Source organism: Tyto alba, unplaced genomic scaffold, assembly GCF_018691265.1.
Source record: "Tyto alba isolate M040663 unplaced genomic scaffold, T.alba_DEE_v4.0 Super-Scaffold_13, whole genome shotgun sequence".
Lineage (NCBI taxonomy): Eukaryota > Metazoa > Chordata > Aves > Strigiformes > Tytonidae > Tyto > Tyto alba.
In genome coordinates this window covers 35,157,640-35,185,133 of record NW_024881275.1, presented here as the reverse complement: position 1 = coordinate 35,185,133, position 27,494 = coordinate 35,157,640, and the positions used below count along the sequence as shown (strand labels likewise).

Sequence of the window (27,494 nt, the reverse complement as noted above, 5' to 3'; positions counted from 1 at the left end):
GTACTTGAAGAATCAGCTGTGTAATACAAGAAAATTACTCTGCTTCATGGCACTCAAAGACTATTTTAGTCAACAGAATTAGTTTCTTACAGAAGTAGACTTGTTACCAATAGTAATTAACCGGTTCTACTGAATTTGGAATATGCCTGAAATGTGGTATGATCAGTTGAAGTCAGTGCTTTTTATGCTTGCAGAAAATAACACAAATCTATCATTCTGCAGTGCAGATTATTTAGAGTTCCTGTAATCATGTGATACTCTTACTAGTTTTCTGTTACATTACTCATATATTCATATATTTTAATTACTCTATAAATGAAACTGTTATCTAAATATTGCAATTGAAAAGTGGGTTGGACAAAGTGACTTCTAGAAGTTTCTTCCAGTTAAAATCATTCTGTACTTCTGTTGCTTGTAGGCAGCAACTCCCTTGCTTACCGTTTTTCATATGTACACTAACAAAAGTCCTAAGAAATCTCTGCTTTTCTTGCTCAGCAACAAGTATAGAAATCTTCAAAGAGACTATGCCCAGGGGTGTGTGTGTCAATTACAGTACTGTACCACTTCAGCATCACTATGCTGTCCTCTATAGTATTTTTAATATGTATCAGTGCTTCAGTTAAACACTATTTCTTGTGATAATTTTTTTCTGCACTATATGGAGTGTTCACTAGAGGCTTTCATTGTCACCTGCAGGGGCAGCTATGGCAAACTCCTAAGACAGCATGGTTAGAAGGCAAGCAAGTAACAGAGGTGCTTTTTGATAAAGAAGTATCTCCCTCTTAAGGGAATGGAAAGATACTCTTCTCTTAGAACGAAGAGAATCGTATCAGCACCTGGTTTATCAGGCCCACAACAGGTGAATCAATAGCTTCTTGCAACTCCCTCCTCCCTCAGATACACAAGGTTCCAGAAATACTTTCACTGAAATGGATTTTTCTGTGAAGTTTAGAGGCAGACTATCTTTAAGGAAAATACGTTACTGAAAACTGTTCTGGTTGTTTCTAAGGTCAAGTTTCTGCGAAAAGCAAGATGTAATTTATGCCTAGTAGTACTGCTTATTCCTGCCTTTATCATAATTTACTATGATTAAGCTTATTTTTTATTGTTCATTTGGAAATGATCATTTTCTTAGAAGGCTAAATGTAGATACTAATTTACTCATTTTATAGCCATGTAAGTAATAGGATACTTCATACAATAAAACACAGTGAAATAACTATACCATAACTGCTGCTGTAAGAAACCACTGAAATATAAAACATTTCTATCAATTGCAGATGTAAGTTACCTGACATTTTGTTTAAACAGCTTTCTTACGAAACCAAAATAAGAACCAGCCCTTCGAGGATCATTAACAACAAATAATGTACCCTTCAAAACATTAAAGAAGAAAACTCAGTTTCAGAATAAAAAAAAAAAAAAAGGTAGAAATAGCGTAGCTGGTTATGACTGTCTTCAACTCCCAGTACACTCTGATAAAAGGCATACCACAGAGAATTAATATAGTACAGCTAACCCCTCTCTTTAAAGATATACTCAGTATTTTATTCCAGTATTTTTTTTTTTAAATGCATTTACTGCATATGCATAAGGAGCATATATACTGGAGCAAAGGTACTAACAACCTGTGGAAGGCCCAAACAGGCTGTTTTGTCCTTAGTGGGGAGAAGGTCTGAGTCTTTGAAAACTTACTGAACCAGTCCTGAGGCAAAGGGCAGCACCAGGAGGACGTGTGGGTTTGGGTCAAGAAAACAACAGATTCACGTTAGTCAAGCACCATCCATGACCAACGCAGAAAGCAGCTTTGTGTAACAGTGCAGGGGCTTGAACACCGAAGCTCCGTACACTGAGTTTTGGACTCCCTGTACTAGTAAAGTAAAACATAGAAGCACAGGCGTCAGAGTATAAATCAGTTCTCACCACACATGAGAAAGGCTTTCAGCTTTCGATTTGAACCGATACAATTTCTGGTCTTGTCATGTCCCAGAACAACAGCAAAGTTATGGATGTTACAAATCCGAAAGGTCTCGGAGACAATTCACAGAGAATCAAGTATTCACAAAATAAGGAAACTGTACATACTAATCAGGTATGGTTTTTTTCTTTTTTTTTTTTCCTTTTGAATAACCTTATGTAAATTCATAAACCTCAAAGTAAATGTCAGTAGTTGGCTGTGATAATACATCCAAGACAGGTAATTTAACAAAACCTGAAGTTGATTTGAAATTCATAAACTGACAGGGAAGTGAACTCTGTTCTCCAAAATACATTAAGGAAAAAACACAGAAAATTGACAGGATGTGTAGGATTCAGAAAAATGTTTTCTAGTGTCATAATTGCTTCATACAAGAGACAAAAGAGGCATCAGAAATGGTGATCAGAGGGAATACTATGGATGAGGAATTGATAGAGAAGCATTTTCTCTGGAGAAGTTGGAAAAAGAGAAGCTGGAGACATTGGGATTAGTGATACAATCTTTCAGTCAGACAGGGTGTGCGTATTATTAAATACCTACTCATCTAAAATAGGGGAAATATCAGGCAAACACAAACTGGAGGCAACAGCTCTGGTGTACAACTGACCAGAGAAAGAAGAGGAGTATACAATACAGATTACTTCATAATAAACCTATCCATTTTGACTTCTTCTGACTGTGCATTTGTTTAAGCTCACGCAGTCACTAGCTCACTATGAAGACATGAGAGTCATGTTAAATAAAATAAAACACAGATACTTTACTAGTGTCTTGTACTAATATCTTCACATCCACACTCCAGAAATAATCTGCTACTCTAAAAGTTCCATTAAAAACTTAGAGGACTCTCCTGTGTTGTGATCATATCTACTTGCCAAGTTTGGTGACGGTACTTGAAGCAGTACGTAAGAAATAGAGGTTTCCTGATGCTTCCAATGGTTTTTGGATACGATCAGAGGAAGCAAAGGCATGCTGCCGAAGAAATGCCTCAGCTCTCAAAGTTTAAGTGATTCCAGATATACAGTAATGGAAAGTATCACTCAGTCTATTCTGATATGCACTCCTGGGAATTAGACCAGGATCTGAGATCCTACGAGAGGAAGGTGCTAGACAGTGCCTATGCCTTCCTCTTCAGAAAAGCCAGCAAAATGGAAAATGTCAAAACAAAAAGAGTAAAAGGACTTTCAGAACTGATTGAAAGTGTTGAAATAATCAGAACAGTAGTGGCAGGCAATTAAATCTTGATTTTAATCAAAGAAACTGATTTCCCACCGAAAAGGTTCAACTGAAAGCGTTCAAGCTGCTACTTTACACAAGTGCAATAGAGATACATATACCCACACCAAGACTTCCTCAGGTGCACTCTGACAGAGGCAGAAGAGTCTATTTTGAGGGTCTGCAGAGTATGTGTCCCTGCTGGCAGAAGTCCACATGCTCCACAAAGCCCTTGGTTTAGCCTCAGCAAGCACCAACACGCCCCAAGAGCCAGATCTAATACCATGTTTGGTCATGAAAAAAAGAAGAAAAGAAGTTTGGATCCATTCTCCCTTTTCCTTGTGTATCTGCACAGAGTTAGACACAAAGAGATCTTTGATTTCAGATTTTCTTAACAACTTGTAGTGTAGATGTCAGAAAGCATTCATGACAATAAAATAGCAATATATTCTGAGCATATTTAAATACATTGTAGACAATGTGGAAAAATGTGTCTTGATGCTTTTTATATTGAAATACTCAAAAGTAAAAATAATTACATTTTGATGACAAACAGTATATTTCACAAATTCAAAGAGCCAGAGTCCAGGCTGTGGGTGATCCAGACGAGCTCCTGGTCTGGGGAAGAGGCTATGGCATGGGGGAAAGCGATAGGGGACCACAATCTGGCCTAGTCAGCACATGAAGTGGGGGGCACTGGGGATGGAAGTGGAGATAGAGGCAGGAGGTGTGAGACATGGGCTTTGAGCTGTGCCCAGGAGAGAGGATGTGGTGCCACATGGAGAGCAGCCAGCTACAAGGGTGAAAGCACGGCTCTTTGACCCTGAAGGCTGGGCTCTCCTGATTTATAATGTAGGTTCAAAAATCTGTGGGAAGCACTGGCATGCAATACACCCCAAATTTAAGCCTAGGAATAAACGATACTTCAGTACTATCAGCACTCAGTGTCCCTCCAGTGAGAAGCACACCTCTTACAGCCGCTGAGAAGATTTCTCCCAGTTACCAAAAATAATAGCAACTTAGTAGGTGGCAGCATCTGCATTTTTCAAGTTTGCTTTATTTCACAGTCCAGACCAAAGAGAGAAGGAACTTGAGTTTAGAGAAAATGCAGCCATAAATTACAGTGTAGGTCCGTGGAGCCATATGACTCCCACCACCATCCCCCTCCAAAAACTGCAATTAAGAGAACTGAGAGACTCCTGTCTGTGACACGCTGACCTTTCTCCTAGGGAAATGTAGAGCAGTTTCTGCATACATACTCCTCCGCACCATTTTAGTTACTGGCCATGTGTTAATTTTGCCTGGTTGAACTCTGTGACCAGGAACTAACTGAGGGCTTTCCAGAACTTTCGGTGGTGCTTGCAGCAGGAAAGCCAGACAGAAGGCAGGGGCCAGGGCAAGATCTGCTGTGGCCCTTGCTTCACACAGCAGTTTGAGGAATGTGGTTAGCACAAATAATAGAGACACAAAAATAAAAGGTTAACTCACTGGCAGCCTGCCACAGCTCCAAGTGGGTGGGCACAGCAGACCAGCTCTGATTGAGAGGGTAGGACACAACCACCAGCTCAGAAAAACGCTGGCTGACTTCACCGTGGTCCCGGCTGGACACCCAAGGGCAGGCAACTGGTCAGGCCACCCTGTTGTGGCATTAAAATGAGGAGACATGAGCATGGCACGAGGGCCACGTACAGTTATGCTGCAGCCGTTGGAACGTAACAGCCGCCTGCCTGGGGTCACTGGCCCGTCCACAGGCCCTGCCATGAGCATCAAGATGCTCTGCCCCTCTGGACCAGACCAGGGTAAGGAAGGCAGGGTGGGCACGACAGCCCCCACAGGTGCAGCTTCAGGGCGCTGTGCTGCACCCAGTCGCCTCAGGACAGTCCTTGAACATGGTGGAGGTCAGGACATGGTTGTCCAAAAGCTGTAATGCAGCCAGGCTTATGTGGATTCAGGTAGCAAAAAGGTGCGTTCCTGACGAAAATGTGCTATCTAACTGGCCAAATTTCCAGTTTTAGCTACAAAGCCCATGGATGCTAGCTCTCTTTTAAGGATTGTTACATGTTACCTTTTCTCAGCATTCTCAGAAGCTTGTCTTAAGAATAAACGTATTGGCTTAGTTAAATTTTTAAAACAATAAGACAATCCCTATTCCCCAAATTTAACCATTCTCCATACATAAAATTTCAACCATCTTAAAATTCTGCAAAGAGAGAAGGAACAAAACCAGCGTGTTATCAACAGGAGGTGCTGGGCAAGCTGGCTAATTAGTACCACTAACATCCCTACCTGCAGCTCTCACTGCCTGATGTGTATGCAGTGGTACGCTGTATGGGGCCCTCCTCAGCTCTGAGTAACTAGTATTTTTCTCCCTCTTTATTTCCCCTTTCAAAATGGTATGGATGGCTTGGGAAAGTTCACAGCCACAGTCTAACTGCTGGGTTCACCTGATACTGATCACAGTGCTGGTGGCAGAGAGGAGAGCTGGAACCATGCAGTCAGTGCAGACGGGAAAGTTTGAGACTGCTTCAGCCATCTGTCAGTGGGGATTTGTTTTTTCACACCTTACGTAACAAGCATGTACCCCTCTCACAGCCTCAGTACTGATCTGTTTTCCAGGAGGATGAATACATCAATATTGAGAGTGATCTGCATGAAAACAAATGTGACTCAGTAGAGGATGAACAACCACGCTTGAAAGGGTAATGTCTTTTGGATGAGTAAGTTTTCCACTTGCTTCATCATGGCCTAAGCAATAAGCTGTCAGTGTTTCTGCTTCTGGATCAACAGCACTAAATTTCACTGCCATACCCTATGCTACACAGACCTTTGTATTGCCTAGCAATTTGTGTAATAGAGGAACATGTCGTATTTAAAATTATTATACTTTTCAAGTGACGTGTGAACATGGAACTATCCTTCTAGAGCCCTGAAATTAAAGCAGCAATACTTTTTCTTTCTGTACATTAACTACTTTTCTAGTATTTCCATGAGAGCCTTTTTTAAAGTGAGGTCTTAAACAGTGATCTCTTTCTGGAAGCTAAAGATTCACTTTTGTCCTTCAGTTTGCTTAGCTATTTGCCCCTGTGCAAAATAAGAATAGAATAGCTGTTAAAAAAGACATTTTGATGGAGTAGCATTTTTACACTTCATTAAAAAGTGTAAAATTTTACAGTTGTCGTTCCAAGTGACCACACAGTGAATGCACATATCCATGTTTTACTCAAGGATTCAAAAATCTAGCAAAAATATTTAGAAGTCACTTAAATGTTGTCTCATTTCTCCTCTCTGTTCTTTGGAGATTTGTCATTCTTTTAGCAATATATAACATGAAACACTTTCGTGTTTAAAATATTTAGGGTCTTGTCTAGCAAAAACAAAAGCTGAGATTTGATGGATCAAACATCCAAGTTTGATAAGCCCCTCCAGTGTCCGGTATCCAGCTTCACGCCGAAGTAAGCTAATTGCACAGGCATGTGCTGGCACACAAAGTTAGTGGGTTTTTTCCCCCTCTAACATGAGCCCACAGGATTCACTCAACAAGAAACATCTCTGCATTGAGATGGGTTGAGTTGGGGCAGAAATTAAGCCTGTATGTTTTTTATTAATACTTGTTTATTTCTACACCTGTGGAGAGCCAAGGGATAAATAAGGTTTAATTCACAGGGCTTACTGTTCCTGAGGTCCCCTTGTTCTTCCATCAGCAGCAGGTACCATTGCCTCAGGCAGCACAAGCTCCTCATAGACTGGAAGCTGAAGAGCACTTTGCTCTATTCTGGTTACACATGGGCTACGGCTTGTTCCGTGCCCTCCAGTTCTGTACTTTGTCCAGGTTTATTTTTATGCTGAGCACCTGAACAAGGGCAATGGCATTTCTATCTACTAAGTTATTTTTTTGTACATCAGCTCCTAAAAGCAGGCATTAATGTGTTCTATGTCTTCCTTGTATCTGCTCAAAAGAGGCACCCACAAAGCGTGCCTCCATTTTGAATGTCATTGATTTCTTTCAACAGATAGCACCAAATAGCCTGTGGTCTGAGACATAACCCCTTTGAAAGATCAGTCTGTTGATAGCAGGGATTCACTACATGTGCAAGGTGTTAACATTCACTTATAAAGTACATACAGACAAGAAAAAGGATTTCTGAGTTGCAAAATGCAAGCAAGAATAGTTTTGTCATATGCAAGTATTTCACATTAAATTTCTCTTTTAAATGTGCGTAAGTGATACCAGTTTTTAAAAAATCTTTGGTAAAGTAAAAGGCATCAGCAGCATGCTGCACTTTAAGCCCATAGGATCAGCTTTTAGAAAATAATGTTTCCTTAGTAAATTAACCATATTTCATAAGGAAGATGGGTTTTCTGCTGCCTGTCTGAACAGAGCTGCATATTTATGATATATATGTATAAACATTTAAGATATCCTGGTACCAAAGTGATAATCACCTAAAATAATAAAATAACAAGGAAGAGAGAGCTGTTAGAGCAAAGAAGAGATTAAATAAATTGTAATCTTAAAATAACAATTTTAAATCCCAAAAGACTCATAAGTAACCGTAACAGAAAGTAGATAATATTTTTTCCTTTTTTTGGTTAATGGATGGATGAACCTTTAATTTGATAAGTAACTGTGGCTTATTCATGTTTCTGTCTCTCATTTCTCCTTTCTTTTCCCTGTTGTGTCTAATCTCTCAGCTGAGACTGGGTAGATAATCTAATGTTTTTACAATTGGAGAATAAGAGCTATGATTTGTGGGGCAACAGGAGTTCTCAGAACTAAAACTGAAATTTCAAAATCAATCAGGATTTCTCAGAGACTCTGTTACTCTTTGGCCTGATGAAGGAGTATGTTCCTACTCTGCTGTTCTGAGTGCTGATATGAATGAATATTCCTTGGTTTTCTCTAGTTTCATTTAAATTAATAGATTTTTTTTTTTTTAGTGCAGAAGATAAAGGCATTCGTGATGAATTTTTTGTGCAACTGACTCCAGCTGTATCTAGTTTTCAAACAAATATAGTCTGAAAAATTAGTATCTCTAAATCTAACACTGTCTTTATAAACTGTTGGGTGTGAGGCACCGCTTTAGAGAGACAGAGCCATAGCTGTGATTTCTTTTTCAGCTTGCACAATATGAGGGTGTTTATTTAGTTACAGCTTCCATGACTGAAATACATCTGCATCACCAGCATACTTAACATTGGAAATCTGTTTTGAATTGATGTCCTTAACTGCAATTTCCCTAAAGTTCAGTCTCCTTCATGAAATAACTGTGTTACCCTTAGTGAGATGAGAGAATAATGGAAGTGAATTATGTAGTAACTGGAAGAATACTAGAATAGGACATTCAAGTATAACAAATCATTTTAGCTTCCATGAACTGATGAATCTTAGATGAAAAGTTAATGTAATTAACAACCAATTTTCAAACATCCAGAAACATCTATGCATACTGTAATAAGGTTTTAATAGAATATTGGTTATTTGGCAGACACAGATGTAGCTTTAAGCCTTCACAACAATAGCAACACTACTGCTCCACGCAGAAGTACTGGGCTGGCTGTATTAACAGTCTTTGTGGGTCTATTAATGGGCACTGAATCTTTAACCACCTACCCAGCTTGCAGTAACCCTGTTAACAGATCTCCTCACAGAAGAGCTGTACTTCAGAGGCTAGCAGAACTGGCCAGCTGCCTTCAGCCCATTAGGTAGTTGACAGATTGGCCCACTGGATATTTGCCAGATTTTCTTTTTCAATTGACCAACATCAAACTAAAGAAGTCCCCCCCAAAAGCTCTGCAGATGTTGGCATAATTTTCTTTGGCACTTTGGGATCTAAATTTAACCCTTAACCAGTGCAGCATACTCCAGTGGAGAAATTTTCATCAATTTAACCTGATCTTCCAGTGCAAATTACTCTTCTTTTTTATTTACAGCCTAAGTTTCTGTTCTGTTTGGGGTTTTTTTGTTTGTTTAGTTGGGTTTTGGGGGTTTTATTTTTTCATTTTCCTAGGCACTTAGAAGAGAAATATAATAGAGCCTGTGAATTTTGCAAGAAACATAAAACCAGAATTCACTATGTCATCTATGGAATCCTAATAACAGGTACAGTATATTACACCTACTGTTGCTGAAGCCTTATTTATTTACCTATATGAGATTGTAGATTGTGCCTGTCTTCTATCTGACACAAAAAGTCTCTACTGTCTTAAAGAATACACTTGAAAGGAGGTAAAAGTGAATTTAGTCCCAGAGAAAGCTCCAGGTCACAAAATATCCACTCATTCCCGAATTTAACAAAAGCACAGATCTTGCTACAGTGCTCCTCCAGCATGTTTCAATCTGACTAGCAATTACATTTGGGATGAAAGCGTAGTTCAGTCTCTGTGTCTGTCTACTCCATTACAAGACCCCTCTAAGAGGCCCATAAAGCTGCCATTCTAGGAACCTGCCCAAAATCATGAAATCTCATTAAAAAGAGTCAGGCACCAACTTGGACTGAATTTAAGTCAGCAGGCTAGAAAGGAAAGTTTTCTGTTCTGACCCATGTCACTCAGTATCCACAACAAATGTTTGCTAGAGGAAATGTGTTTTATGTCAGTGTGCACTGTGAAGTTACTCAGATACTCTTTTTTTTGTCCCTCCTAATTATCCAGTAGGTTGTGAGGTTCTCCTGCTTGAACACTGAGAACACATAGACCTGAAATAGGTCTGTGTGATAGGCATCAGCATGTCATAAAGTGGTTATAAAAGGGCCGCTTGTATGCTGAATACCCTGCCCTCCTAGAACCATCTTGTCTTGCTTTTTGTCAAGGTACAGATGTATCCTGGCTCAAGAACACGAGTGGGTTCTAAGGATATGTTAGGATTTCATATGTTAATTTAATAAAAAACAACTTGCCTTACAAAAATCAGTAGTTTCTTCTTCCTTATTTGCCACAGACGAAATCAGGTTATTATTTGCAAGAACTGAATATTTCATTGGCCATCACATATTAGCAATAAACCTGCCAAATGACAAATCATTTCACAGCTGCTTTATGAAACAAACTACTTCTAAGCTTCCCAGTTACCTGAGAGGGCCATCAAATCAAGCAACTGACAAATGTTTCTAAGTGATTCTTCTAGTTTTATTGGTTAAACTCATCCTCCTGTGAAAGAAGAAATGAGATCCATTGTTCTTAATTCACAGATTTTACACAGGAAAAAGTGGTTCTGTAGACATGTTTAATTTTCCCAAGTGATTAACATGCTTGATATGAACTTGGCTTGTCCAAAACATGTAACCTGTTTTGACAGGATCAAAGCCACCTTTCATATCAATGAGCATATTGTTAGAGTAACAACACTAACTATGAAAGAAAAATTTTTCTGTATTTAGGCCAGGAGTCAGAAAGGCACTTAAATGGTAAACACAGGCCTGACTTTAACCACATCCTTTAAATTTAAGATTTGATTCTGTTTTTAAAAAGACCAACCTAACTAGCTTGTATATTCTTGTTTCTGTAACAGCATACTTGGCAGTAGTTACTGCAGCCTGCAGCCTGAATTTTCAGAGAGCCTTGCCACTCTTTATCATCACTGTCCTAGCCATCTTCTTCATCTGCTGGGATTTTTTAATAGCTAAGTATGAAGAAAAGATTGCTGCATTCTTTTCCCCTGGAGAAAGATATCTGGAGAAACAGTGGTTTTGGCTGAAGTGGTAAGTGTGATTTATTTCATACTTATGCAAATGACAAATCATTAGCCAATTTATCCCTGTAATTTTATTTCAGCTTACACATCCATAAGCACAGGGAGATGGATCAATCACATAATTGCAATAAGATCAAAGAATACATACAGAATAATTGAATATTTTCCAGTTTATAGATGTTCAGGCACACATTTAAGATTGCAGTACAGTAGCTAGGTATGAAAATCTTGACAGAAAACATGAAAAAATTCCTCAAAATGAGATAGGACAAGTTTGTGGTTTCAAGAGAACATGTTCACAGAAGTTCAGGTGTGTTGTAGCCTTCTGCATTCATTCGGCGAGCCAGAAGGTGCCTCACTGTTACTTGTTCAGAAGCTGTGAGATTCATAAAAACCTTAACTCTAATATACGCAAACTGCTAAAGACTGAACTGTGTTGTCTAGACAATACTTTTTCACATATCCCCCATAGCAATTTTTACTTGACTTTGAGGAATCAAAATATGCCAGCCACCTTTAGTGTCATTATAAGGTCACAATAAGGACTACCGTATTTGGGGTGGTGGACATTCATCTCGTACATAAATAGTAGATACTTAGGTCCTTATAGATCTAGATCTACCTATAGGCAGATACTTACTCCAAGTGTTCCTGAGCAGTTAGCAGGAAAATGTAACTTATTCCTGGGAAAATGGGAGCCAAAGGAGGGCTGTAGACCGAAAAAAAAAAAAAAAACAAAACAAAAAAAAAACAAAAAAAAAAAAAAAAAAAAAAAAACCAACAAATTGAATCTCATTAAAAAGGAAAAGGAAGTTGGCCATCTGCCTTCTGTCTCAGCTAGGCAACCTTCTATCTGAGAGAGAAAGAACTCTAAGGAGGAGGCACTCTGTGTTCAGAAAAATATCCCAACTTATTCTTAAGATTTTGAAATGGTTTTGGCACAGGAGCAGGGATTTCTAAGAAAGGTTCTATAAAGATTGTGAACCTTTTGCCCAAGAGCCACATTAGAGAGCAGTTGTACACAGGCACCTTTGTTATTCAATCTGGCAGCCTCTTTGGGGAAAGGAGGAAACTGAACAGGAGAGCTCTGCTGGGCAGAGGGACCAAGCCAGGGGAAATAAGTGCTGTGTTACCTGAACTGCAATCCTTAAATTGTACATATCACAGGTTAAGTGCTTAACTGTAGGTCACGGCTTCCTCTAAGACACATAAAGTGTCTCAGGTGTAGAAAGAATTACTCAGCATTGCAATGGCCAAGCCATTTTGTGGGGTTGGCCTGCAATATTTTTGATCTAGGTCTAAAACCAGAATTTTATATATCTAAGTATCACTGAAATCAGTGGAAACCAAACAACTGTGAGAATGAGTAACATTAAAGAACTGGGACTACGTTTAGTTTTTCCCCTCTGTAAATGGGATGATGTATTTCCTTGCCTCTCAGGCTGTTTTTGTGATAATTGCCTTCAATATGCAAGCTGAACACAGTTCTACGATAGTGGAGACCATAGAAACGCTGAACACAGATATACATATGGCTCGTCTCATTGTTTCTGAGATAGGTAGAATTGTTGTGCTTAAAAGTTATTCTTCTAAACAGAATACATCTGGTTACAAAGAAGAGAACAGTCTATAACCGGCTCCTCAAGAGTGTGTTTCATAGATCCACCAGTTAAACAGCACAGTACAATTCATAAAAAACACAGCCTGTCTTGCCCAGAGCTAAGACTCAATAAAAAGACAGAAAAGGAAAAAGAGTGAGAAAAGACTGTATCTTCTTGGACTTCATTTAATAGAAATAACACCCAGACAAGAGTTACTTGTACTTTATTGGGTTTCCCCAACACTCTGACTTTGGGGACATGGTTGGAGGACATTCTTTCTGGATGCCAGTAAGGGATGTTGTCAGATTTGCATCAGCAAAGGCAGGTTCCTGCTCATGCAGAGCTACATGTTTCAGCTTAATACACTGCTCAGAGAGTTCATCCACAGACAGATGTAAATGTTGTGGAGAGGGGAAAGGGAAGGAACATCTGGTCTTCTTCAGGATGTCATGCCTGACATGTCTTTTTTTCTAGGGTGTTGCGTGCAGCTCTCATTATAACTATCATCTGCTGGCTTATCTTTGACACAGCAAAACAGGGAACCCGCCACCTGATCTCCTTTGGTGGGCTTGTGATATATGTTCTCTTGATGTTTATCTTTTCCAAATATCCGAACAGAGTGAGTATTTAGTCCATGTTGGATCTTTCGGGGATTTTTTGTTCAGTGTTTCAAAAGCTGTTCGCCTACCCTAGCACCAGGTTCAACAAGAGTAACAAAACCTATGAATATCCAAATTCAGGCTTATCAAAACCCAATGATGTATTTAGTTTCTGAGGAAAGTAGTTTTGCTCTGACATCTTGGGGAGCATGTGTGGGGCTGTACCAGCATATGGCTCTCACTATTTTGGGAGGCTGCTGCCCTTCCTTTGTTCCAGCCCTGATGCAGATTAGAACACATTTGCTCCCAGATCATCAGCACGAGCCAAGGTGGGTCTGCTCCATGCTTTCCACCCATAGGAGGCTCACCACAGTCCTCAGGACATCACAGGCACGTATTTTAGGACACTGTCATCACATCAACACAAATCACATGCAAGTGGGGAAGTGTTTCTCTTGTGTAGCTTTTAATGCCTCACAAGTTTGATTCTCACCACAAATGCATCAGCTGAAGCCAAGCTGAGATCCTCACTTTTCACTAACCTATTCCCATAGGCTTGTCAATGCCATTTATTTTCATTTTCCAGCTGAGATATCCACTCTGTACTGCTGCGAAATTACAAAGGGGTTACTTCAGCCACCACAACTCCCACCTCAACTTTTACTCCTGTGTGCATACCTAGCATGCAGCACATGCTTTCAACAATCATATATTAATCCATTGTCCAGGTCAGCAAGTTTCACCAACACTTCTCCCACTCTCCTGCATCAGTGCTGAGACTTTCCTAACAGAAAAAGTCCTCTCAGCAGCGGTCAGTGCACCTGCTACTCCCCATCCTCTGCAACTGCTGCTGTCTCCAACCAAGTCAAAAACTCAGGTGCTCCAAATGCTATGTGCTCTCCCATGGGTCCTCATTACGCCTAATTGGCTTGTGTTACTCAAATATCATCTGAATAAATTAGAGAGTGACATCTCGTCTCTTTGCCTTGTAAATAATCAAATTCAATTTTCACAAAACAAAGATGTTTTCTGAGGCAGCAAGGCAGAAGTCTGAAGTGTAGTGAAGAGGGACTGGTCACAGGCAGCCAGTTTTTCCTACAACTGCTTTTATGTTACATGAATCGCAATATCTAACCGGGAGTAGTTCTCAAGAATCAAAGCTCTTTAAAGCTGGGGAACGGAAACAAAATTGAAATTACCCAAGCACATAAAAAAAACCTGTAGCAAAATCTCCTTATTCTCAGTCCAGATATGTGAAGAATCCACATGCTTGGTTACTTTTCTTTTGATGTTTTCACTCCTGTTGGGGGAAAAAAAAAAAAAAAAAAAAAAAGAGAGAGAGAGAGAAAGGAGTAGAATAATGTTTGTTGTCCTCATGTGTGTTTATTTCATCTACAACCTGTAGCACAGGAAGAACTATCTCTCCTTTTCCTGCTACTTGATAACTTGCAGTCTCTGATGGTGAATGGTCATGTCCATACTTACCTAGCCAGGCTTTCAGCAGCTAGCTCAGATGGAGATATCCACATTGCAGAGCTCTCAAATTAGGTGGGGTGATTCATGCTCCAAGTATCTTGCAACCTATTTTGGCAGCTTCTCCTATCCTGTAGTGTAGTCAGACAAATCCCTTACATTATTTTAACAATCATCTAAAGTAAATTAATATTTATTTAAATAACAAGTGGTTTCTTTATTTTTATTTTTCTGTCCATCTAGGTTTCTTGGAGACCAGTATTTTCAGGAATAGGAATGCAGTTTATTCTTGGGCTTCTTATTCTGAGGACTAAAGTGGGATTTGATGTATTTAATTGGCTAGGCCTTCAGATCCAGGTAAGCTACTGGGCAAAAAGTTTATTTTTTATATAATTTAATGCATTGAGACTCTTACAAAACACCCAGGCAGATCAAGGGTCTGTTTGTCCCTGGATGTTTCCCCCCTCGTCAGAAAAGCTGGGTTATTGGAAAAGTAATTGACAACCTGGATTCAGCCCTCTCATTTCTCTTTTGTCCAGTTAATGCAAGACCATGTGGCACAGGCTGATGAGTAATGGTCAGAGTGACCCTGTTTCTTAATGGCTTTACTGTCCTTGGGCCGAAATTGTAACTTGCACCCTCCAAACACAAAACCACTATTGTTCCAGGGCACTAAAAAACTCTTCGACCTGGCCCAACTCCAAAGCATCCTTGCAATAAAACTGATATGCTGAAAAGCCTTGAGATTTAGCAGGCTAGAACCACCATTGTCTTCAGAGCAGCCACAGTCCTGGCTCCAGAGGCATTACATAGTTCTCATGACATATAAGACAGTTAATTCAACTACAGGTGGTAAAATTCACAGCTTCGAACAGCAAAGCATCTATAGAGGTGGGACAGGATCCATCCGTAGGTGACCCTGCAGGCAGTCTGCAGGCACTGTTCTTTAAAGAAGTCCATTAGTATAAAGTAATAAATCAGAGAAATACAAAATGTAGATCAGAGAGTACCCACTGAAGAACAGTCAGACTTTTCACCCCAAGGATACCATTCACACAGCTGTTCTTCACAGTACAGGTAATTAAGTGCATTTAAAACAAAACAGTGCAGAATGTACTGTCTCTGTGCGGGAGCAAAGGCACAGTTCTGACGTCTGTCTGGCTGCTATTCAGCAAGCAGTGGGAGTCATCTGGGCTTTGTCAGCAGGTTCTCAGACTTCCCTTTCACTTCCAACTGAAGCGGGCCTGGTGCCCCCTTTCGTTAGCTCCATATTGCTTACTTACTCCTGTTATAATTCATTACTCTAGCTATTGCATCTCCATTTTAAACTGTGTCATTAATTGCATATATTGGCATCAGGCATATAAAAATACATCACTGTATCAGAATTAAAAAGTATAAGATTTTTTTTAGACTAGCTTTGGGCTACTGCTTTCAAAACTCATTACTTCAGCCATTAAATATCCATTTTAAAACAGTGTCATTTATTGTACTTATTTTCATGAGAGGGAGTGTAGAAATGCACCATAGTATTGGGATTAAAAAATAAAATCTTCTTTTAGAATAGATTATGGCCTTTATTGTGTTGGGTACTGCAGGAAAATGTGCCCTTCCTGTTTATCTACGTACTCTGAATCAGCCTTCACTCTTGGCAGAGCAGAGCAGAGCAGAGACCCTCGCTTCAGCCAGACACAGCGAAACCTAGATCCATACAGAAGTGAGCACAAGCTCCTTGGACTTCACCCTATCTCTGCAAGACAACTAGCAGTATGTGCTTAGTTTCTGGCAAAGTCCCAGACCTTATGGCTAACTTTCTTTGCTTTCTGTCCCTAGACTTTTCTGGAGTACTCTGACACAGGTGCTAAGTTTGTGTTTGGTGAGAAATACATGGATCATTTCTTTGCTTTTAAGGTAAGACAGGTTTTATATATACAGTATGTATGTGGCATATAGACAACAGAAAAAAGAACAGTATTGATGGGAGATAAATTAATTGTATGTCATGTCATACCAGTGCAGTCACCAGAAAAAATCAGCTAAGAGGTAAACTGTTCTGTACTGTGTGACACTCCGAATAGAAAATTCGGGAACCCCACACAAAAGCCCTTCATTTACTGCCATACACTGAGTTCAGTTACACCTATTTAGTCTAATTAGGATATATATTACAAGTAGACAGAACGCTGGGATATGTTCTACAAGGAATAGGTTAAAAGGCTCCTACCTGGTCACTGAAAGAAATACTACCTCCAGCCTATCTTTGCCACATCTCCACAGGTAAAGGTGCTATGCCATCCTATGCTGTTCTCTCTCAAAGTTCTGTGCAGACCACTGCCTCACATACATTGCCCCTGTAGAAGTGGAAAGCCTAGGTGTATACTTTTACTAGGTAGAAGAAGTAGAAGCTGCCCATACACAATTAATTACCTTACATTATTATTACATTAGTAAGATCCCAGGGAGATCTCCCAGCTCTCCCTTAGGAGGCGTTGTGGGAAAACTGTTGGAATACAGATTATGTGCTCTGTGCTCCCTAACCTGCACCAGCATCCTATCTGGTTTTGCTCCCACACATAGACCATGCCATAGTACCTGCTTGGGCTGGAATCAAGAACATACAAAGCAAAAAAAACGTGAAGCAAACAACCATGAGAAATGTATCAGGACTTTATCAGAGACCATTCTTCTGTCTGGTATTTCAGACACCTGACTGTGGGCTTGCACACCTTTTATCTTCTTTTTTTCTGGAAGTGATATTCCAAACTGGATATTCTTCAAACTTAGCTCTTTCACTACTTAAGAAAGAAGATGCTACCTGTAAAATATGCTGCTACTAAGAATAGTGAGAACATCTTAAAGGGGGAAAAACCCCAAACATTTTAGCAAGAAATATAAATTATATTTTAACTTCACTATTTTTGTACCTTTTGTTTCACTTTCCCGTCTCCTCTCATCTTACTCTATTGAGCACTCAAATGACAATTTGCATTCACAATTGCATATTTTGGGGGTGAAATGGTTTAATTCTCACCCCCAATGTTATTTTTTCCTGTGTTTTTCCACAATGTCTTATGAATATTATTTTTTCAAGGTGATTTTTTAATGCCTTGGTGGTGATGCAAAATACTTTGTTGACTAAAACCATAATGAGGGACCAGACAGTCAAAAGTTTGCAGCTGTGTATGCACACATTCATCAGTTTTATTCTGTGGGATAAACCAGCAAAAGACATGTGGAATTTCTGGAAGAGGATAACAGGGACAAGTAGGTTATTTTCACGGTGAAAAACAAGAAAACAAAATCCATGAGTTCATCTTTAGAGCTGCATGTCTTGGTATAGGAATATATATATGGTAAACAGAATGGCAGACAAGTGCACAGCAACACAAAAACATACTCCATCTGCTCCTCCTGTAGAAGGCGATTTCTCTTCCAGCATCAGTGAGTGACAGCCAGCCTATTCTCTCATGAAACACTTGTCAATTATTTAGAGAGTAAGATGGTCAATGTGTCTTTCAGATATTTTGTGAGGTTTGCATGTGGCACTGAGCTGTCCAAATCATGTCCCAAGATATTTCAAAGCGCTCTCCAAAATAGGAACCTCTCAATCTCAGTTTAGCTCTTGAGAGAGAGTAGACAAGTGATAGGCTGTGTCTTCACAGAAAACTGTCAGAGCCCAATTATAGCCATACTGCCTCCTTAGTGGTATGCTGGGACACTTCAGTTTTCTGCTAACTTAGGTGGACAGAGTTACCAGAGCAGACACATACCCTGCATGCATCCACTGGGTATTCTGACCAGTCCTACTACAGCCTTTGAGCACACAGTCTTGGAAGCACTAATTAGTCATAAATGCATACGTTTGCATGCATAAACTGGGTTGTTTTATATGTGTGTTTTTGTATGCAGATGCAGAGTTTCAGAGTTCTGAAAGAAAAAAACACTTGCCCATATAAACAAGCACACCCAAGTACTTAAAATTAGTCATAAAGAAAACTCTTAGCACTAACTCATCTATCCTGTTGATTACAAAAGGCAAAGTTTGCTTTGAGAAAGCAGGAAATTAGACTTCTGTTATAACAGTAGCTTCCTTGCTATACCAGCAGGATTATGGCTCCCTGTGAAAGGCTTTGCTTTGAAGGTCAGGCTTTTGGACTGTCTGAAGCCAGGATGTTTCTTAAGCGAAAATAGCAACTTCTTCTTTAAAGGAATATAAGGAAAAAGCTGAACATTAAGCCACAAATGGGAGAGGAGTTGTGAGGAGCAAACTTTCAACTCTCTGACTTGCACGTAGCATAGACAATAACCCTGATCCAGAAATTAGCTCATCAGTAAGGTTAAACCATACTGAAGAATTGATAATAAGTATGAAATAACCCAGTGACTAAAAAATACCAATTGAAGAATTTATTTTCTTAGAGGTTGTATTATGGGAAACATTAACTGCAACATCTGTAGGCCATATAAATGTAATTCTAGAGTCTTTGATACCAATTCTCCACTGAAATGTTGTGGGATTTTTCAGAGTGCTCATTAAATTTATTGATCAGTTAAAACTTGACTGTTTAAAGATATGTAGTAGGTATCAGAAGCTGTACATATTGGAGACTAAACTTCCACACAAGTTTGCCCACAGAGAGGAATTAATTCTAATAGTTTAACCATGCAGGTATAATTATACTGCAGGACCCATCTATTCCTCCCATATGGAAACACACTAGCCCTTTTTGCGGAGTAGGCTTCTGCTACAGCTGAAGTCCGTCTGACTTCCCTGTTTCCTTTTGCAGTTGTCTCCCCACTTTTACTGGAGTTGACAACTGTCTCCACCTACAGGCTGTAATGGTGTGTGTATATCCAAATTAAACTCATGATTCTTTTAATGGTGGGAGCAAGCTGGGGACAATCTCTTTGTCACACCCTGTTCAGAGCACCCACATCTTTGAGGCAGACTGCACTCAGAGAATAAGGGCACTACAGCAGAAAGACAGAACTAGGAGTCCATGAGACAGAAGAATGAGTTTTAAGAGCTTTTATAACCTTAAAAGCAATTTCATACAACCAGTGCACGTTTTTTTGAAAAACATAAAGGGGACTATTGACCTATTATTTCCAAATACATTTCACATTTAACCAACAAAGGAAACACTGCTGCTTAAGGCCTGTGTTCCACCATGACCTCCCCCTGCTGTGCAGATATTCCTACACACACAGGGTGTGCAACAGCCCCATAGTTCCCGAGGCAAGCTGTTCTGACTCCTTGGATCGTCCCCATGTCTCCTTTTTTCCTAACAGTCCTGCTTCCACATTGGCCTGTCCCCGCTGATCCCCTAGCCCTCCAGACCCCGCTTCAAATACAAAAGTTTGCACAGTCTATTTCCCTCTTCACATCCCCAGATCCTATACCCGCAGCTTCAACAGGGCTGGGCTCCTTCCAGCCTCCCCAGACCTGCTCCTAACCTGGGGTCCCTTTGCCCTCCGGGTGCTTTGCCAGGTTCCTGACCCTGGAGTACCACCAGAGCTTTCCTCTCCTTCTCCATGCCCCTGAACAGCTCTTTGCCATTGAAGTATTGCCTGGACGTGCATGCCCTGCTACGCAAGCCCTAAGATCCTCAGAGGGAGCCCCTGGACGTTACTGATCCTGTGCCACCTACTCCCCTGGTTTTGGCACCGCAAAGCAGGGGAAGGAGAGGATGAGAGGATGGGGAGCAGAAGAAGACACTCGCTCATTAGTTTTCTCACTCTTGTCCCACCTGCAGTGTGCAACCCCACATGTGCCCAGCATGAAGGCAAAGCTCCTCTCAGTTCTAGTGCAAAGGAGGTTGCCTCTACATATAGACATGAGACAGAATGAGTTTTCCTGAGGCTGTTCTCTCCTTTCCCCCAAGTTTCAAAACCACTGACTTAATGCTTCAGTTTATCAACGCTGTGGGGAGCCTTTCTGTAAAAGTGTTCTGATTTCTGTAAGTTGAACTAGTTGTTTCATGATAAGTGCTTTTGATTGCATTTATCTCTGCAGACAATGCAATTGAAAACCCACTGCAATGCAATGTATTGTAAGCAAGTTATTTACATTCTGATTATTTTTGAGTAATAATTTGCCAGTGTTTTCCACATGATTTTGTTATGCCTTAGCGAAAAGACAGCCTGGACATGACAAATCATTACAATTACTTACCTATTAAATGGTTGCTAAGCCTTTCTGATGAAGGCATAACATAATAGGTACCACATTAAGTCACTGGGGATTTAGGCAGGAGGGTTTAGTTGTAAAATACTCCTCAACTTCTTTACACAGTCAAGGCACAAGTGATTGCAACTGGAAAACAAATTTGCTGTTTTGCAAAGATGAATGCTTCATCTAGAAATGCCAGCAACTGCAAAATGAAAAAGCATGTTTTAAAGTTATCTAAGGTATTTTCAGAGGAATGTGCACAAGAAGCAGGCCAAAGGGGGCCAGCTGTCACCCAGCATAGACAGAACATTGTTTTCTTGCTCCTTCAGCTAAAACCAAACCACAGCTCTCACACCTGAGAGCTCTTCTTATCCATTTTGGGGGGACAGATGGGAGGACACTCACTTATGGCTTTACCATCTAGTACAGACAGTTGACCTTTGCCTGTCTGTCCACTGCCTCTCCAGACCCATTTCCGTACAGGCATTGTGGCGGTCCCTACTTGTGCCAGGGTATGGTGCTGTCTGGGGAGCCAGATGCCTTTCCAGCTAGCACACTCTTAGGAACAGGGAGGGGAAATGGCAAGAGAGAAGAGGCAGGGGAGAAAGGTGTTACTTTTACTGAACTAAATTTTCTGCTATCACTGTATGGCAAACCACCCCTAGAGGATTGCTAAAAGAATCAGAGAATCAAACTACAGAAAGTAGCCTTATATTAACTTGTTGAAGAGCACAACAATATTTGTGAAATTCACTTGTCTCCTTTTATTTAAAGGTTCTGATCATGTAAATTGAGTTTCTAAACCTTTATCAAAATTGCTTGTAGTAATAATGCTCCTCTAGAAAGGCACAGCTTCTATTTACCAAAAAGGCCTAGGCTAACAAAGCGTTTAGTTCTTTTTCATTCTGTTCCTTGCTTTTATTCATAATGCATTATGCCCTCATTTGAACACACATAAAAGCTTCCTAGTGTTAGTGGGACCGTTTTAACTGTGATTTTTCTGTCTGCCTAATTTTGGACCTTTTGTGGGGATTTTTCTTCCTGTTGTATACTAGCACTGAAATGCTGAGACCCTGTGTACTTAACATACTTGAGAATTAAGTAATACTAGTTTTATTCAGGCTAAAAAACCAACACATTTAATAACCCATCAGGCAGTCAGTTAGGCATTCATGCAATTCTTTTAAACTATACATTTAAGGAAATCATTTTTCCTTCAGTCTCCACTGAAAGAGACTTATATTTACTTCTTGTATTTACTAAGTATACATCTGTGAATTTGTGTTTAAGCAGATTCTGTCTGTGTGTACAGTTCCAGAGCTCTTGAATGCCCCACATTGGCATTATAATCAATGTTATAAATAGAAAAGAACAAAAAAGGATTTTTCTGTAGTATTTTATTAAAAGACAGCTAAGCAGTATGGGCTTTCTAATGAAGCTGCCCGTTGATTCTGTGAAATCAAGTCGTCTACAATCCCAGTCAAAATCTCCATCTTCAGTTTTTATAGAAGTTTAAAGTGTGTTTTTTAAACACAAACACAGAGAAGTTGAACTCTGAATTCTGTACCACATTCCCATTGTATGCATTTCTGTTCATGTTTTTCAAAGTGTACAGATGTACATATCCAAGTCTTTGTAGATGCCATTGCCCAGTAAATGTTTGAGCTGACTTAAGTATGGCTATAAAATAACACATCATGTTAAATGAGACAGTTTCAAAACTATTGCAGTCCTGTTAGAAAACCATGTAGTTACATGAAAAATAGTTAATTTCAGCACAAATATAAACAATGGGTCTAGAAGGTTTAAACTTTTACAGCATAAACGTAAACTTAATGATGAGTTTTCAATACCTTTAAGTGTATCTTCAAAAACATAAGCTTCTCTTTTAAAAATTAAATGGCCTACCGAATCTAGGAAAGAAAAAACACTACAGAATTGTTAATGATTTTGTGTTTCCAAATCAGGTCCTGCCTATTGTGGTCTTCTTCAGCACAGTAATGTCTATGCTGTACCATGTTGGATTCATGCAGTGGCTTATTGGAAAGGTATGTAGTAGGTGCACATTTGCCTAGCATGGGACACTTCCTGAGCATATGCAGGCAAACTGTAACACCGGCCTCAACCAAGCTGCTCAGGGTTAGACATATGAAAAGTAGTTGATTATATTTAACCTGGAAAAAGTTCCAAATGTTACCACGGCAAAATCCGAATTGGCATCACATAGCACACTTTCCTCTCTCCCAGCCTGGTTTTATTGATAACATCATAGTAATTGTTAGATTAGTGTGGCTAGCTTTAGCATTCTTTAGATGTCATACTTGCTTAAATCTTCCTTTCTGCCTGCCCCTTTCCCAGCCCCCAAAGTGCAGAATGGAGGTTACATATCAGAGGGTGGATGTTTTCTACTAAGTATTTCAGTAGCAATTGCCTTCCTATCACAGACCCGCAGAATAAGATCAGAGGTTGGTTCTTCACCTCATGATTCTAAGTGTTCATTTCTGTCAGGTCCTATGTCCAGTGGCATTGTCCACTAAAATAAGAGCAAGTCCACAGAAAGTGCAGTTCCTTCCCTGCCTGCCCAATGAACTTACCATGTACGGGAAAAGATCTTCCTGCATGGTGGTAGTTAAACCTTTGTTGAAGATACTCTTAAAAAGTCCTTTGTCCTTCTCATACACAGGATTGTTATATAAGCACCACAAAACTCACCCAGCTGAAATTGTGTGCTAAAATTTCTATGAGGCATTTTTAGCCTTAATATAAATTTCACATTTTTTACCTTTCGTATGATCCAAGTCCTTTTGGACAAGCACACAAGTAATAAGGACACATCAAAATATCTTCTTTGATTAATTTAGTTTAACAATTTAGTGCCCAGGAGAAGTCTGGGATGCTCTCAGTTCTGTTGAATTATTCTTCCTCTGGCTTATTTCAACATGCTACTATAAAAATTAATGTGTCATATCTTGAAGCTGAAATCATCAACTCAGGAAATATTGTAAGGTGTCTCAGAACTCTTACCTTGACATGATTAATTCAAGAAGTGCATGGAGTAGGCAGACCAATGTGTAGTATATTTGTTGTTGTTTTTTATGTTTTTAATCATTTTAGGTTGGTTGGATAATGCAGATTTTCATGGGGACAACTCCTGTTGAGTCTCTGGTAGCTGCAGGTAACATATTTGTGGGACAGGTGAGTTGGAGCATAGAAAAACACGTTAGCACAGGATTACTGAATACTGTGAAATACGGCTGCTCACTGAACAGCTCACTGAACATCTATGCATGAAAAAAATAATTTCAAATGAAGCTAGGACTCCAGAACAGTACGACTGGTGGTTGATTCCCAGAATTCCAGCACGTTCATATGTCGGTAGTGATGCACAATGGGGTGGGTTTGGGGAACCATAGGTTTTCACAACAGGAAGCCAAGCATAAATGTAGGATAGATCTGCCTTAAAATGACTACCAGCCTACTCTAATGCTATGAAGAAATAACAATTGCAGATTGTTTTCATCTGGAAAGGCAAATGGAATGAAAAGAAGGCATATGAGGTAGGCAAGGGCAGGAGGGACAGACAATGCAGAAAGCTAAGATCCAGGGCTGGCTGTGCAAGGCCTTAGCCACTAAAGCATGGGACAGTCTAACAGTCCAAATTAATTGGGAAATCCATTAAACCCGCACTACAGCAGTGTCTGTGCCAGGCTTCAAAGCAGTGCAGAAAGACCAACGAGTAGCATCCAAGCCCCAAAGTGACATTAGCATATCAGTTATTTAGCAGTGATACATCAATGTATCACACTGCTTCAAGATTTAAACTAGTACCTCTGCATGACACTGCCTCGCACACGTGCCAAAGGGGCTGGGAGTTTTAAGCTGCCCATAGTGGCATGTTTCACTTGACATACAGCCTTACCTGTAGCTCAGACCTGTGGCTGTCCCTAACTCATTCAGAACTGGATTAGGATTTCTTAGAAATTTCATTGGGCCTTTTGAGGAAACAGCAAACTAGTAAGAATTGTCTTCAGACAAGATGGATGTTGGTACAATTTTCCTTCTTGGGGTAAAAAAACCCCAACTTACTAATATTCAGAGCAGTCATTAGTACTAAGATTAACTAGTCAAAGACACCTAAGAAAGTGTGATGCAGCCACTTGTTTTTCTGTCCTTTTAGTAAAATAAACATCTGAGGGTTTATTAGGAAGTTCTTAATTTGTAGTTGTTTTTCACTTCCAGACAGAGTCTCCTCTTATGATACGGCCCTACTTACCATACATCACCAAATCTGAACTCCATGCAGTCATGACAGCAGGATTTGCAACTATTGCTGGAAGTGTCTTAGGAGCATATATTTCTTTTGGGGTAAGATGGGGAAAGACAACTGGAAAATACACTGTTTATCTGCAATGATATAAGTATAGAAGGCTGGCTAAAATGCTTTGGAAGTATACCTGAGTCATTCTTTTTTTCTTTTTTTTTTTTTTTTTCCTGAAGGAATTAACCGTAAAAATCCCCTGTCTTTATCCTTGGTAAAAAGGATACCAAGATCTATCTGATTGTGAAGATATTAAGTAGCACAAACATCTACCTAAGTAATAGAGAAACTTCCTACCATAGCTGCAAGGAAATTATGAATTTGTATATTTTCCTACAGTCCAGACGGATTGACATGCAGAATATACTAACTGATGAACCCTCCCACTTTTGTGACAATGATATAGATAAAGTCCTTCAGGAATGGTTGCTAGCCATGTGATCCTGAAGAGTTGACTTGTGACTGAGGTTTTGGTGATGCTGTACACACACAGGTAGTAAACATCTCATCTGCCAAAGGGCTGGCAGCACAAAACCAGAAAAACAGGGTTTAAGGTGTGATTTATGATCAGAGTCACTGGCGGATGGTTGATAAATCTACTAGTCCCATACTTTAATAAAATACAGTGTAGAGGCAAAGACAAGAAGGGAGTATTGGTCAAAAAGACCAGGAGAGTAAGAGAAAGGTAAATAGAAAAATAGATATACAAATACTCCAGAAGTTAGCAAAGAAGTTGTTTCATGTAGAAATTTGTGGAAGAAGAGGTGAAAGGGTAATAGAAGAATTTATACTAGGCTGTATAATTTTTTTTTTTTTTTAACACAACTTCAAGGGACAAAACCAGTTTTCTGCCACTGCAAGGCATACAGGGGTATGTTAAGGAAGGCTGGCTCTCACTCACCGGCTTGATTATGCTGCACGTACTGGACCTGTCTTATTCTTTGTTTCTTTTTCCTTCTATCTTGCCACTACAGAGGAGAGAAGCAGTTTGCCTCTTAGAAAGACTATTCTGTACTTTTCACTACTTAGGCTTTTCCTGTCTCCAACTGACATTCTTCTGTATTGCTCATTCTCTTATTTTTCTTATGAGCAATGTGAACTTTTTAATGATGCCCTGTAGAAAAATTATCTAAGCATCTAACAATTCTAATTGCTTTCCTCGTTTGTGCATGATGTGGTTATCACAGTGTATTTTCTGTCATCTGGAATTCTAGGTTTCTGCCTCCCACCTACTGACTGCTTCTGTCATGTCTGCACCAGCATCATTAGCCACCTCCAAACTGTTCTGGCCTGAAACAGAAAAGCCTACAGTAACTCTGAGGAGTGGCCTACAAATGGCAAAAGGGTAAGTGGATCTAGGCTGTAGTTAATAGTAACACTCATGCACAAATGAGATTTGGAAAAATAACTCCTCACACATAAGTACAGGAGTAGCACATGGTATATGTGCAAGCAATAAGTAATTGCACACCAGTATACCCCAAATGAGTAGTTTGTGGATTCAGGTGCAGTGTGCCCCATTAGAACGTATGGAGGTATCACTACCCATTGGGCCAGGCACAGAGATGCCAAGGACCTGGGCCAGACTAAACTCTCCAGAGAAAGAGCTAAATGCCTACCTGAGGTGAGCCACCGAGAGATATTCCCATTTACTGTATTGTTGTCTTTCCTTTGTAATGAATCTGTAAATGCAAATATACAAAAGCAAAGGTGAAGCAGTCATTTCAGCAATGACAGAGCAAAATTGTTGCCCATCTGCAGGGAGACTCACTTGCCTTGAGAACAAAAGGCAAAGCAGAAAGGCTAGTAAGGAGCTGTTCCTGAACAGCCAGTCATCTCTGTGAGGGCAGCCTGGAAGAAGAGCAGTGCCCACTCCCTTGTCCCAGTGGTGCCACAAGCAGACACAGTACTGAAACCTGATCCAGATCTTGCCCAACCCTGAATGTGCCAGAATTTGTCCTAAGGGTACCAAAAGCATACCCTCCCAGTGGCTCCCATGAGGATCAAGAACAAAAACCTACAGTACCTCATCGTTATCTTCCCTATGAGTGAACAGACAGCTTCCATAGTAGATTTCTAATCAAGTCCATGTAACTTTTAGTTCTATGATTTGTTCTTGAATTAAAAAATATTTACACTCTGGTTTTCTTTTCATTGATGAAGCGAATCAAGGAACCTGCTGGAAGCAGCCAGTCAAGGTGCCTCTACTTCAATCCTGCTGGTAGCAAACATTGCTGTGAATCTGATCTCCTTCCTTGCCCTCCTGGCTTTCCTTGACTCAGCCCTCTCTTGGGTGGGCAATCTGTTTGACTACCCACAGCTGAACTTTGAGGTATGGTCTCCAGGTCCTTCATGCAGCTTATATACCCGCATATTTGTCTTTCTCAGATTAAGTGCTTGTGTGGTTTTGTTGTGGGTTTCATTGTCTTGTTTTGTTTTGTTTTTTAA

General features: G+C 39.9%; 1 protein-coding gene across 1 annotated transcript in view; it reads left to right on the top strand.

The window, feature by feature from the left end:
* Positions 1–27,494, top strand: part of SLC28A3 (solute carrier family 28 member 3) — a 45,380-nt gene that overhangs the window by 6,522 nt on the left and 11,364 nt on the right. The window contains exons 2-13 of the mRNA XM_032981850.2: positions 1,991–2,092; positions 5,810–5,892; positions 9,202–9,293; positions 10,701–10,890; positions 12,959–13,103; positions 14,800–14,913; positions 16,390–16,467; positions 22,696–22,776; positions 23,843–23,923; positions 24,968–25,093; positions 26,261–26,391; positions 27,210–27,378. Coding sequence (XP_032837741.2) covers positions 1,991–2,092; positions 5,810–5,892; positions 9,202–9,293; positions 10,701–10,890; positions 12,959–13,103; positions 14,800–14,913; positions 16,390–16,467; positions 22,696–22,776; positions 23,843–23,923; positions 24,968–25,093; positions 26,261–26,391; positions 27,210–27,378 — 1,392 coding nt within the window. The remainder of the gene's footprint in view (positions 1–1,990; positions 2,093–5,809; positions 5,893–9,201; positions 9,294–10,700; positions 10,891–12,958; positions 13,104–14,799; positions 14,914–16,389; positions 16,468–22,695; positions 22,777–23,842; positions 23,924–24,967; positions 25,094–26,260; positions 26,392–27,209; positions 27,379–27,494) is intronic.